The 15000-nt window shown below is 41.9% G+C and overlaps 1 protein-coding gene across 1 annotated transcript in view; it reads left to right on the forward strand.

Annotated features, from left to right (window-relative positions):
- The window catches only part of gria3a (glutamate receptor, ionotropic, AMPA 3a), a 134907-nt gene that overhangs the window by 31682 nt on the left and 88225 nt on the right, over positions 1 to 15000 (forward strand). The window contains exon 3 of the mRNA XM_063203868.1: positions 1774 to 2013. Within this exon, the coding sequence (XP_063059938.1) occupies positions 1774 to 2013 (240 nt within the window). The remainder of the gene's footprint in view (positions 1 to 1773; positions 2014 to 15000) is intronic.

The raw sequence follows: 15000 nt of genomic DNA on the forward strand, positions 1-15000 counted from the left end.
TGGAGTCTGAAAAATATATATATTTTAAAGAGTGACATGGAGGGCAGGTATTGTAATGCTAAATTAGAATTGGATAAGAGGTGGAAACGTGCTTGAACACATTAGAATGCATGCGCGCGCGCACACACACACACACACACACACACACACACACACACACACACACACACACACACACACACACACACACACACACACACACACACACAAATGGACGGCAAGCCGTAATGCATATTAACATCTCTGAGTTAGCATTGGGGCTGGCAGTCATCCACAGTCCCGTTAGGTACCTGTTGGCTAACCACACGACCGCATGTCTCCATGCATTCATTCATAATTTATTAAACACCAGTGCTTAGCACGACCATTAACCACAGATACCCTCCTGACTTGTACAAACAACCTGTCAGTTCCCTGGGCGAGACCTGACCAGCATTTAAAGGACCACTTAGCCAGTGCGCTTAACACGCATGAGCTATTCCAGACCTCAGTGTTCTGCCGTGGGTTGTTTAAGGGGTAAAATGCCTATGTGGTATATTTTCCGTACAGTACATCAACAGTACTGTAATGTGACATTGCTGTATGCATATTTGCAGTAATAAAGAAAAAAAACATCCTCTTAGAATTCATGCATCCAAGTTGATATAACAAACAACTTTTCATCTTTTATGTATATCTTTTCTGAGAGTATTATATTTACAGAAAGGTATTTTTAGGTATGTTTTTACAGTAGTTTTATGTTTGATCATATTTGAAAACTGCCTTTGAATACCTTATTTGCTAATGCAACAACAACAAAGAGTAAAATGAAGAACATTTAAGTTTAAAATAAGAGTAAGAGAAAGAGTCAACCAGAATGTGGGGCAATTGATTGAAATCGAATTGATTGAAATTCTGGAAAAACTGAGCCAATCTTGTTGAAAAAATGAAAATGTATTAGTACAGTTTTACACGCCTACGTATTTTAGTAGGTCTACATCAGGGCCTGAGAGATGTACAATGCACACTTGTTGAAAGGGGTTGGCATGTTGCCAACTTTTAATGAAAGCTTTTTCATTTTGTTAACAGGAGTGTCTCAGATATTGATGTCTGTTTTTGCTCTCTTTTTGTAAATCCAATTATTTATTTATTTTTAGGCATACGTATTCGCTTTACTTGGACAGGGCTGTGAAGAATCGCATTGAAATTATTTGAAGCGAGAGAGAGAGAGAGAGAGAGAGAGAGAGAGAGAGAGAGAGAGAGAGAGAGAGAGAGAGAGAGAGACTGTTACCAATAGTCATGCCAATAAAGCATATTTGAATTTGAGAGAGAGAGAGAGAGAGAGAGAGAGAGAGAGAGAGAGAGAGAGAGAGAGAGACTGTTACCAATAGTCATGCCAATAAAGCATATTTGAATTTGAGAGAGAGAGAGAGAGAGAGAGAGAGAGAGAGAGAGAGAGAGAGAGAGAGAGAGAGAGAGAGAGAGAGAGAGAGAGAGAGAGAGAGAGAGAGAGAGATGGGGTAGAGCTTGGTCTGGCAAAGTTTCCATGAATGCTTTTTCATTGCTTCCCTATTTCCTGAGGCAAAACAACAGTTAGAAATAGGATGGGGGGCATTAGTGCATTTACTGACAACATGTTTAGACCAGAACATGTGCAACCTACATGACAAGTCACAAAGATTCCTTCTCCATCAGTTATGGTATCCTACTATAAACAATCATACCTCTGGACATTAGAAATCCACACTGCTCATTCTAAATGCATTTTCTTCCCTTGTGTCTTTCCCTCTGCAGTCTGCTCGCAGTTTTCGCGCGGCGTGTACGCCATCTTCGGCTTCTATGACAGGAAGTCCATGAACACGCTGACGTCGTTCTGCGGCGCGCTGCACACCTCCTTCATCACGCCCAGCTTCCCCACAGACGCCGACGTGCAATTCGTCATCCAGATGCGGCCGGCGCTGCGTGGCGTGGTGCTCAGCCTGTTGGCCCACTACAAGTGGGAGAAGTTCGTCTACCTCTACGACACCGACAGAGGTAGGCTGATGACCTTTGACCTTTGACCTGTGTTGTGGCCTTTTAACCAATTTTAGACTAAGCCCTTTTTGGGAAAAGGTGCCCTCTCCCTATTAAAACTGAATCTCAGCCTCTGAAGCACATCAAAACATGAAATAAGTTGCATTTAAAAGCAAGAGCCTTCATTTTGGACTAGAATGTGTTCATTCAGCTCTAACATACACATATTTTTAATAAAACTGCTCAAATCTCAAGGTCTTGATCTTGAATGCGGCGTATATGTCACTCCAGGATACAATGGGTTAATCATTTTACCGTTGATGTACACCAGAAATGACCAAAGTAGCCATGGTCGGGGACGCGGTGGCTCAATGACCTTAGACTCCGTACCATTACGCCGGTGGCCCGGGTTCAGCCCAAGGTCTTTTGCCAATCCTTCCCCTCTCTCACCCACTCGTTTCCTTTTATTAATCCAGAAGGAAATTAAGGAAAATCTTCATGTGGATTGGTCCATCGACAAAAATAAAACTTAGCTACATTATAGCATTTGCTGTAGACCATTTTCTATAGACAATTTTGCTATAGACACCAAGAGTCTTAAACGACACATTAAGACATGGTCATTACCAGTTTTGTGACAGAAATTTTATAACAGAGACTCTGCGTAAAAGGGTTAGCTCTCACGACTAGTGAGCGAGCACAGGGTGACCTTCAACTGTTGCCCAGCCCCTCTGGAGGCTGGTGTGGCCGGTCATTGCAATAACCCTGCCTGTCTGTTTGTTCACCCAGTGCAGGCCCGTTTCTAGGATTTTGGGGGCCCTAGGCAAAGGGGTTGTCGGGGCCCTAGGTTTTTTTTGTTTTTTTTGGGCGGGGGGGCACCTGACGGGGCAGCCACGGCGCCAGAATTTCTGTTTCGGATGGGCCAGACCATTTTTGGATGGCACTTCAGTCATTGTCACATACTGTAGCCTACCAATACAACATCATGTCACATGGAAACATAATGAAACAAACAAGTCACCTTAGACAGTGTTGTGGCTATGCAGGGCAACACATGCATGAAGGGCAATGAATGCATTAAGAGCACGCATACACCAGCATTTTTTTCGGTGAGGAAATGCAATCTAGGTATTATGATAACTAGTCCCTCCAGTTCATTTTATGAAACTTTATGAAGAAAGACCTGGGAAAATATAGCCCATTCCATTCAGTAGGCTCATCTCAAATGAAAGTAGGCCTAGGCCTATATGGCCCAATCAGGTTTTTTTTTTTTTTACCCTACCACGAAAATCATGCTCTGCATTGCCAATCACAAATAAAGAATGGTCTAATCTTTCCAACCACTTTGAGAATCTAACCGAGGGTGCTCCATTTGTGCAAAACGAAATATTGACTCGTAAAACAATAGGCGTAGCCTACAGTTCAGAAACTCAAGGCTGAGAAACGAATGAGCAGGCACAGTGGGGTTGGGGGGATGTGATATTGGTAAGCCAGAATTCTGTAACCAAGGGGGTCTCCCCGACTATATAGCCTATTTTTTTCGTATTGCATCCATCACGCACTTGAAAATACAATCCAAATGTTTGTGTTATTAGTAGTACCGCAGCAAACACACGAATAGGCAGCGACCAAGGATCACTGAACAACCTCCGCGGTTGACAACTGTGTTATAGGGACCAATATCCCGGTGTCCTTACCTTGCGTTGTCTTGACCGCAGAATGTATCCCAGAATGTATCCCAACCTCTGTAATCCACGCGTTTCCACAATCATGGTCCCAAATTCCAATGTGTAACCCCACATATAGTAATAGCAAGAAATGGACTATTGTGCTACAATTTAGCTACCCCACTCATCGCACTTGTGACTCCTGTTATCCGATAGGCATTACATTGTTCATTCGTTTCTTCTTGCGTTTGTCCACATCCAAAACAGTTCCGTGTCGAAAAAAGGTGCGTTATTGAACAATCGACGTTTGCAGTGCTTACAGCACGTGGATGCTTTTGAAAACATATGTAAACTGTAAATGAAGCATCTCGCTGTCTGTGCGATGTCAACTGGCCTGGGACAGTCTGGTGGCTTGGCAGCAGTACAGAGAGTAGCCTAATGTGTCGTCTTCAAGATTAACTTTTATTATAAAAGCAAGTGTCTCCAAAAATGTAATGTAAACTGGCGTCTGCGTAACATCCAGTGAGAGAGATTGTGTCGCTCCATTTTCAGTTTGTATTTGCGTGGAATATGATGCTTGAACCAATTGGAAGGGGGGCCCCCTCCAGATGGGGGTACTTTGACTATATTGTCGATGCGCTCGCTGTTCGGCAATTGACATTTTCACGTTGTCGCTGACGCAAACCTATTGGAAGGGGGCCCCCTCGAGCAAGGGGGTATTAGGGAGGCGCTGTCGTTTCCCTCGCAGCAGAGCCCTTCATACATAGCCGGGGAGCCAAACTCTCAAAAGTGCTTTAAAATGGGAGGAACCTGACATGGCCTGCCATACTTTTTATTTGTGATTTTTTTGTTAGTTCTATCCCTTAGGACAAATAATTGGAGGGTCTGCTCGGGCGGAAATATCGCGAAAAAAAGTTGAGCCTATTGTAATGTATGTATCCTTAATTTTTCGAGAGAAATTTCTGAAAAATGAAAAATGACCTGAAATCCTTGGTGGCTTGGGTAAGCTGTCAATAAAGGCTTTCCAGGTGCACAGGACATACATGCTGACAACATTCAATTGAAAAAATATTTTTAAATCACATTTCAATAGGGTTTTGACTCAATTTTATGCTTCAAAATTAGGCGTTTTTTCACTTTTTTGCTATATTTTCATCTTTACCTCATTGGCAATCAAGTTTTTCTTCATGTTTTGACATCAAACAATATGCCATTCTTTTTATTAAGAAGTATAGTGATACCACAACAAAAATTATGAAAATACAACCAAAATCAATGGATCTGTGATGACTGTAGTGTATGTACCCTTCATTTTAAGAGAGAAATTTCTGAAAAATGAAAAATGACCTGAAATCCTTGGTGGCTTGGGTAAGCTGTCAATAAAGGCTTTCCAGGTGCAAAGGACACATCTACTGATGATATCCAAAAAAGAAAATATTGTTAAACCACATTTGTACATGATTTTGGCTCAATTTTATGACCTAAAATTAGGCGTTTTTTCACTTTTTTGCTATATTTTCATCATTTCTTCATTGGCAATCAAGTTTTTCTTCATGTTTTGACATCAAACAATATGCCATTCTTTTTATTAAGCAGTATACTGATTCCACAGCAAAAAAATATAAAAAAAAATACAACCAAAATCAATGGATCTGTGGATGTCACCTCTAGTTGGTGATCAATAGGCCCGGAAACTCAATAGGATTTCCGGCTACAATCAAAATACTGAAAAGCACAGTGTATATTTAGCAATGACATACATCCCCTCACACACACACACAAGTAATCTGGGGATTCTACAATGATTTGCATCCCAGGTGACACCCCCCACAACGTATGTACTACTACGTACAGTACATCACCCGTACACTCTGTACATACTTTGTGGATGTGACAGTGAGCTATTTTCACAGAAGGGGGAGACCGCAGAATTACACAACTACCATTCAACACCTTCTGCCATCTGCAGGCACAGTAACCCAGAGGAATGCCTAGACTACTCTCAAAATTCTGAAAGATACACTGTGTGTGCTGTTGAGTAGAGAACATAATTATCAATCCTGAAGGAAATTAAGGTCTCTAGCAGCATAAATAAATAGATATGCAAAACATGATACATATTATTCCACAGCATATTTAACATGTAACACACATTTAGCCATAAGGCATTTCACACAACAACACACATACTGTTGTGTAATACACATCATATACACACAGCACCTATACATACAGCAGTATGCCATGGAGATGAGGTTCTAGCGATTAAATGCCCATTCATTACCAGGAATAAGCTCACTTATAGCTTGAAAGTTGTGGGCCCTCATCTTCCAGAGGGTGGGGTAACCATAATAATATGTATCAAATTCAGGAAGGCAAAAAATGCATATGGTGCATATTATAAGGTCACACTCAATCTGCAATCTCTGGACTTTTTTTCCATCTAGAGTTGCTTTAAGTTTTTACCAAGGTATTGTATGATGGTAGAATTTGAACACTATGTAAAGCCTTCTCCAACCAACCTCAAGAATCTGAATGAGAGATCTAAACTCTGAGGAGGCTAATACCAATTGTGTTCCCTGAACCAATAGGTGCAACAACTTGTTTCTAACTTCTTAAAACTTCTTTAAAGAAATGATCATATATAAGGTCATATAAAATATGCTAGTCTGTTTGAGGGGTTAAATCATTTCCATCAACAGTCACTGAAATACTTTGTATTTGGAAAGCTGAATCAATATGCAATTATATCAATGGATAAAAAAAAATATATATACAGGCATATTTCAAGATTAATCAGGCTCAAATTATAAAATCATGGTTCAGGAAGCATGAGCGATCATTGTTACACATGGATTGGCCACCACAGAGTCTAGACCTCAACCTCACTGAGAATCTTTGGGATATGCTGGAGAAGGTGTTACATAGTGTCCAGACTCTACCATCATCAATACAAGATCTTGCATTGGTGAAAACTTGGTGAGAGTAAGTCCAGACATTGTATACATTTATTAAGACAATACAACACCAAATTTGTATCATAATTTAAGAAAAGGGTTGTCATACAACACAACAGTGTGTGAGACCTTTCCGATGCTGACGTTTTAGACCACACTGTGTAGAACCCTTTCTGATAGAGTGGAGGGGTGGTTCTCCTTATATCAAGCGCCATCTCCTTAGTTGTTATGGAATTCCGCTGCAGCTAGTTGGTCCGGCACCAAGTTATCCACCTGTCGCCTGTACTCCCCATCCTACCAACCCTTGATACACCTCACAATTGCAGTGTCATTATGGAAACGTGCATGTGGTAGGTAGCAAAGGCATGTGGTAGTGCTGTAGCAAAAGTAGGTGGTATAGGGTGAACAACACCAAGGATAACACCATTCCTTGTGGCACTCCAGTGCTGCTGACCACAGTTTGTGATGTAAGGTCATTTAGTCTGATGTACTGGGGTCATTTATCCAGGTCACCAGAGCTGTATCCACCATCTGCAGAAGTTAGTCTCTCAGCTAAAGTGTCTGGATTGAGGCACTACTAGAGAAATCAAAGAACATTATTCTCACTGTCTCCTTTGTCCAAGTGAGATTTTTCCCTATGTAGCAGTTACAGGATAACGTCCACAACTCCCACATTATCCTGATAAATAAACTGTATGGAATCCAGAGCATGGCAAACCTGGGTTTTCTTTCTGTTGAGCAGCAGTACCCACTCAAATGTTCTCATTATGTGAGAGCAGCTGGTCTGTAATCATTGTTGTGTTGCTTTTTGGGGACTGGTATGAGAGAAGAGGTCTACTGTAGGCACTATCTACAGGTGCCTTACCCGTTTGTAGACTCTTGTTGAAGATGTGTTGCAGTGACTCAGCTACCTCTTTTGCACATGATTTTAATAATATTACAGGCTTGAGGACCAAAAGGGATACATGAAATACACAGTACACCAATACTTCACAACAGCATACTTTCATACAGTAGCCTACATACAGTACATATAAACAGGGAAGCTAATGAAGGCACTTATACCAGTGTTCCCAGCTCATAGACATGTCCCTAACAGAGCTATGACCTGGAACAACTAATTGCGCTATCAGTTTCAGTCATCAGGATGCAGGATGCACCACAGATATTTTGTGGCATTTGCTACTCCCAGCTCTTAGATAGATAGACAGGCGGGAACTTTAATCACAGTATCACACTCTTCCTAACATTGTTATTAATGTCAAACTCTACCTCATAATCAGAACAGATATAAAGGAGCCGTTGGAACTAACTCTTACTTGGAGATAGAATGGTAAGGTTGGCTGCATATAGGAAGTGATTCGTCAACACCAACTATCACCAACTATAAAACTTGTTTGTCATACCTCATTTCATCCTATAAGCATTGAACAAGGCTGGAGATAAAATTTCCCCCCGTCATACCCCGTTGATGACATTAAAACGTGTAGAGAGGATGTTTGCCCATTTAACATGCACATACACAAATTTGTACCAAACTACTGGGAACTCCCCCATGCAGATGTTTCAGCAGCTGCAGAACAGACCAATCAGTGGACTCAAAGCAGTATTTCAGCACTTCTTCTGCTTTTGGTGTCCACATCCTGACAATGCGTGTGGTTGATAGTACTAATCTCTGGTAGAGGCATCCCAGGGATTTTCTGAGCTGTTGTCATAACATGCTGGAGTGCCTACTGGTCCTCTGATGGCACAGATGTGGAAGTTGACCAACAGTGGCTTCAGGATGTGGTAGCCCATCAATTTCTTCTGGTAGAAGAGACATTGTTGGGCCTTGCTGACCACTGAGGCCATGTGAATACTCCAGGACACGTCCTCCAGGGATTTAAAGCTGCTGACCCTCTCCACCACTGTATGAGTCACCAGAGGGGTCTGTGACTTCTGTGATTGTTTTTGTGAAAGTCCACAATGATTCTCTTGTTGTTTTTGGAGTCCAATACGAAGTAATTGTCGTTACACCACGGCGGAAGATGTTTTGTCTTGTTCCTGTAGTATGTCTTGTCTTCATTCATAATTAGTGCGACAATGTGTCAGCAAATGAGGAGAGAGGCAGTTGTGGGTGGATAGGGTGTAGAGCAGAGGGCTATGTATGTGTAGGGTATGTACGAAGCATGTACAATATGCAGGGTGTCACCTGGGGTGGAGATCATTGTAGGATCCCCAGATTAGGTGTGTGTGTGTGTGTGTGTGTGTGTGTGTGTGTGTGTGTGTGTGTGTGTGTGTGTGTGTGTGTGTGTGTGTGTGTGTGTGTGTGTGTGTGTGTGTGTGTGTGTGTGTGTGTGTGTGTGTGTGTGTGTGTCATATTGCTCAGTATTCAGCATGCATTTCAGCATTTTGATTGTAGGCTGAAATTCTATTGACTTTCTGGGCCTATTGATCACCAACTAGAGTTGGAGTCTCCACAGATCCATTGAGTTTGGTTGTATTTTCATGGTTTTTGCTGTGGAATCACTATACTGCTTAATAAAAAGAATGGCATATTGTTTGATGTCATAACATGAAGAAAAACTTGATTGCCAATGAAGAAATGATGAAAATATAGCAAAAAAAAGTGGAAAAAACGACTAATTTTAGGTCATAAAATTGAGCCAAAATGATGTACAAATGTGGTTTAACAATATTTTCTTTATTGGATATCATCAGTAGATGGGTCCTTTGCACCTGGAAAGCCTTTTTTGACAGCTTACCCAAGCCACTAAGGATTTCAGGTCATTTTTCATTTTTCAGAAAATTCTCTCTAAAAATGAAGGGTACATACACTACAGTCATCGCAGATCCATTGATTTTGGTTGTATTTTCATAGTTTTTGTTGTGGTATCACTATACTTCGTAATAAAAAGAATGGTATATTGTTTAATGTCAAAACATGAAGAAAAACTTGATTGCCAATGAGGTAAAGATGAAAATATAGCAAAAAAGTGAAAAAACGCCTAATTTTTAAGCACAAAATTGAGTCAAAACCCTATTGAAATGAGGTTTAAAAATATTTTTTCTATTGAATGTTGTCAGCATGTATGTCCTGTGCACCTGGAAAGCCTTTATTGACAGCTTACCCAAGCCACCAAGGATTTCAGGTCATTTTTCATTTTTCAGAAATTTCTCTCAAAAAATGAAGGGTACATACATTCAAATAGGCACAACTTTTTTTCGCGATATTTCCGCCCGAGCAGACCCTCCAATTATTTTTCCTAAGGGATAGAACTATCCAAAAAATCACAAATAAAAAGTATGGCAAGCCATGTCAGGTCCAACCCAATTTTGGGACTTTGGCTCCCCGGCTAACAGGCGACGGTGCCATATTATGAAGCTATTTAAAATCGTCATTGCTGTTGGGTACATAACCTGTCGTCCTTGGGGGCCCCACCTACTCGGGGGCCCTAGGCAACTGCCTACATTGCGTACCTTAACGCAACGGGCCTGACCCAGTGATTTGTTATCAAGTCATCATCATGAATGACTTGATTGTCCCAATGTCTAATGCTGTTTTACTGTAATGACAAAGGTTTTTTGAGGATCTCTGGAAGAAATAGCTATGAAGTGTGTGTGTGTGTGTGTGTGTGTGTGTGTGTGTGTGTGTGTGTGTGTGTGTGTGTGTGTGTGTGTGTGTGTGTGTGTGTGTGTGTGTGTGTGTGTGTGTGTGTGTGTGTGTGTGTGTGTGTGTGTGTACGTGCGTGCGTGCCTGCCTGCGTGCGTATTGGAGTGGATGTTTGTGCATTTCTCTCTCCCTTTAAACTCAGTGTTATGGGATTATGTGTATGTGTTTGTTTGTCTGCACACATGAGAGAATGTCACTTTCTTTCTCTGAGAGAGAGAGAGAGCGTGCAAGTGTGAGAGAAGGGAAAAACAGAGCGACAGAGTGACAGAGAGAGTCACCGAAAAGATGAGAGGGTGGAAGAATAAAAAAAGCAAGAGAGTGCACGCACGCACAAGCGAGAGAGAGAGAGAGAGAGAGAGAGAGAGAGAGAGAGAGAGAGAGAGGGCGACAGAGAGAGGGCGACAGCGAGAGAGATGTGTGTATGTGAGTGTGTGTGTGTGGGTGGGTTAAATGATTTGGATATGACTGGTCTGTAATTGGATTATGTGAAGGCGAGTCTTGATGGAGCGACTTTTAAAACGTCCTTCATGCTCCCCTGCTCGTCACGACCAGCCTCTCGGCATTTCCATCCTCCGTGCTCCATCCTCCGCACCGCACTACACTATGCCAGGCTGCCATGCTACCATGCGTGCCCTCACTGACTTCCACATTTAGCCCAACAGCCCCACAGCCAATCCTGTCCTCAGAAACAGACATAAGACCCTGAGCATATGTCATCTATATTATATATTACATTATATATTGTATATGATATATTACCATTCAGTATGCTGCAACATACTGTACTTCCAGTCTACCCACAGGTTATAACAGTCCTCCTTAAGGCAGAGGCACACAAGGCCCCTGACCATATGCCATATATTATATTGATATTCATATACAGTAATATATTATCATTCAGTATGTGGTTGCATATTATACTGCCTGTCTACCCACATGTTATAACACTCCTCCTTACGGCAGAGACACACAAGGCCCCTCGAGCATATGCTATGGTATAGAGGGAGTTGAATGTATACAATGTGTATGTTCAGTGTGCTGCATATGTAAACCTCTAGGCTGCCCTGAAGGTATAAAAGTCCTCCAGTCCAACGAGGCACACACGTCCCTGAGCACACATCATGATATATGGGCAATATAACATACAATATGTACAGTATGCTGCATGTATACCGCCTGGCTACCCACAAGTCAAACCAGCCATGCTGTTCACCGAGGCTCACACAAGACCCCTGAGCATACGCCATGGTGTATGGAGAATATCATAGTATATAAGTATTCAGCACAATGTATATTGTTATGTTGCGATGTATGATGCGATTCTGAGCACAAGTTATATAACTGCCTTGCAGTCCTGTTCACAGAGACACACAAGAGGCCCCTGAGCATTCTCTATAGCATAGGGGAAAATGATATATTATTACTCAATATGCTGCATGTATGCCGGCTGTCTGGCCATACGTTGTAAAAGTGCTGAGGTCGTATCCACAGAGACACAAACAGCGACCCCTGCGCATAGGCCATGGCATAGGGGGAAATACAGTTTGTGTTCAGTGTCTTGCATAAGTGTATACCACCAGTCTACCCACAAGTTATAACAACCCTTTTCAGGGGAAGGGAACCTATGTCTCAAGAGCCCTCGACACAATTTAAATGTTATGCAGTTTCACATGAAATATAACATGTTTTGTAAAGAATTATTAGAAATGAAATTTGCAAAACAATGAAGTTATATTTTCAGGGGACCTAGTGAAGGTTCAGGGTTTTAAAGGTTGCCTTATATAGGCATAAAGTGCAGGGGGAAATCCTGGTTTGTGTTGAAAGTACGAGCCTTGGAGGACTTGCAATTTGAATTGATCCCCCTCGAATGAAAACGTTTTCCCACTGTGGCTTTATAACAACCCTTCTGTCCTCAGAGACACAGGACCCCTGCCCATACGCCACAGCATTGGGGGAATATAATATAGATATATACTGTATGTAGCATGCCTCACATATACTGCTAGTCTAGCCACAAGTTACATGCCAGCCTGCCAGAGAAGGAATTAAGTCTGTGCTCACGGAGCGAAACAAAGTGGAAAATTATTAACTGAGGCGCAGAGGGTATTCGTTACATTATTATGTGTTAATCATGGCTGTGTAAAAGATTCAAATTGTACTTTCTGCGGGCCAATTTGCCACCTGAGTTGAAAATGCAAGGTCAGAAATAAAGAATGTAATTAAAATCGAAGACTCAATTCAGTTTGTAATTTTGCACAGCCCTGGTGTCAATGTGTTAGCCTTTATTCGATAAAGGGATAATTACAGAGCAGTAATGATGACAGCTTTACAAAGACAAATCAGCAGAAATGTAAGCCTAATGTGTGAATGGCAGAGAGAGAGAGACAGAGAGAGAATGAGTGGCAGATACATACAGAAAGAGACGGTGAAGAGACAGAGATATGTGAAGAGAGAATTCCAGAGAGAGGGGGAATAGACGGACAGACAGACAGACAGACAGACAGACAGACAGACAGACAGACAGACAGACAGACAGACAGACAGACAGACAGACAGACAGACAGACAGACAGACAGACAGACAGACAGAGAGAGAGAGAGAGAGAGAGAGAGAGAGAGAGAGAGAGAGAGAGAGAGAGAGAGAGAGAGAGATAGGAGGTGTTTAGATAGGAGAGGATGCCCTGGCTATGCAGCTGACTGGAGCAGAGAGTGGTTGACCTAGTTGAGAATGGCCTCCAAACATCCCCCGGGTCTCCAACTGGACGCGCTGGTTCAGAGGTCGTAATAATTGGCATCGATTTAAACAAACAAGTGTCATGGATAATTTTATTTCCCAAGCAGATTGTTGCGCATTTTCGGATCACAGTTATGGTTGCACACACTTTGTGTGTGTGTGTGTGTGTGTGTGTGTGTGTGTGTGTGTGTGTGTGTGTGTGTGTGTGTGTGTGTGTGTGTGTGTGTGTGTGTGTGTGTGTGTGTGTGTGTGTGTGTGTGTGTGTGTGTGTGTGTGTGTGTGTGTGTTCTGTATCATGTGTTTGGTATACAGTATGTTTGTTGAGTGTTGTGAATGTATTCTGTGGTAGCTGTATGTCTGTTTGGACAACATGATCTCCAAAAATTCTGTGCTCCTGGACACGGATGGTAAGGGCACAAAATCTGTGTCCAGGAGCACGGATTTTGCCAAAATTCCGTGCTCCTGGACACGGAATTGTTTTCCGTGCTCCTGGACACGGAATTGTTTTTCGTGATGGACACAGATAAGTGCTCTCTCTATAGGCTACTCCCACAGCTCTATGTTTCCACAGTCTTGTGTTTTCTCAGGATTTTTCTTATTTCAATTTTTTTTTCTAAAAAAAACATTTCCTACTGACAGGTTAAAGTCAGGGATTGTTGGTCTGGGCACAGCTAGTTTTCTTTCATTCATAACATGAATTTGATAGCCTAGCAACCAACTGGAAAAGGTATTTCTCAAAAATATGTCTTTAATGACAGGTTAAGGTTAGGGAATGTTTTGGTCAGGGCACAACTTAAATTGCCAGAGCATTATTTTGTTTAGGATTAGCATTTGGTATGTATTTTCTAATGATAGAGTTACACAGTGCTGTGGTAATAGCCATTAGAAAGCACTTCCGTGTGTCCATCACGGAAAACAATTCCGTGTCCAGGAGCACGGAAAACAATTCCGTGTCCAGGAGCACGGAATTTTGGCAAAATCCGTGCTCCTGGACACAGATTTCGTGTCCTTAACATCCGTGTCCAGGAGCACGGAATTTTTGGAGATCAGGCTGGTTCGGCATTTGTGTTCTGAGTGGTTTATGTATGCTGTACTGTAGTTGTACTGTATATGTATGTGTGTTGTGTATGTGTGTTGTGCATTGTGTACAGTATATCACAAAAGTGAATACACCCCTCTCACTTTTGCAGATTTGTAAGTATATCTTTTCATAGGAAAGCATTTCAGAAATTTCACTTTGACAACATGCACTGTGACTACTGAAGCAGATCATGATATTCTCCATAGGATTGCATTCAAATCTCACACCAATCTATTTAAGCCAGATGCAGACTCAAAATGTAAAAGTTCAATGCAAAGAAAGGTTGAAACGCACACTGATGACCTCCCTTTTCATCCCTTTTCATTTCGTTTCGTTTCGAGACGATTCGAGCAAACACAGCCCGTTCTCTACCGGATTTTCATCTGGGGTGTACTCACTTTTGTGAGTACATGTTCAAACATTAATGGCTGTATTTTGTTTTTTTCTGAGTGAACAAGAAATTTAAGCGGTTAAATATGTTGTTAAAAGGGCACTAATCATTGTGTCAAAGTGAAATTTCTGTAATGCTTTCTTATGAAAAGATATACTCACAAATCTGCAAAAACTGTGAGGGGTGTATTCACTTTCGTGATATACTGTATGTACTGTGTTGTGTATGTTCTGTATGTGTGTTGTGTGTTGTGTATGTACTGTGTTGTGTATGTACTGTGTTGTGTATGTATGTTGTGTATGTGTGTTGTGTGTGTTGTGTGGTAAGTGGGTGTGATGGAGGCAGCTCCTCTCCTCTCATCTCCTCTAAAGTGCTGCCTCTGGAGTCTCTGGAGTGGCCAGGCCAGTGCAGTCCAGCACTCCTCCATGCCACTCTATATATAACCAGCCTGGACAGTGCAGTGCAGTGCAGAGCTGAGGAGAGCAGAGCTGAGGAGAGGAGCCCTTTATTAGGGCAGTAATGGGGGC

This window comes from Engraulis encrasicolus, chromosome 7, assembly GCF_034702125.1.
Source record: "Engraulis encrasicolus isolate BLACKSEA-1 chromosome 7, IST_EnEncr_1.0, whole genome shotgun sequence".
Lineage (NCBI taxonomy): Eukaryota > Metazoa > Chordata > Actinopteri > Clupeiformes > Engraulidae > Engraulis > Engraulis encrasicolus.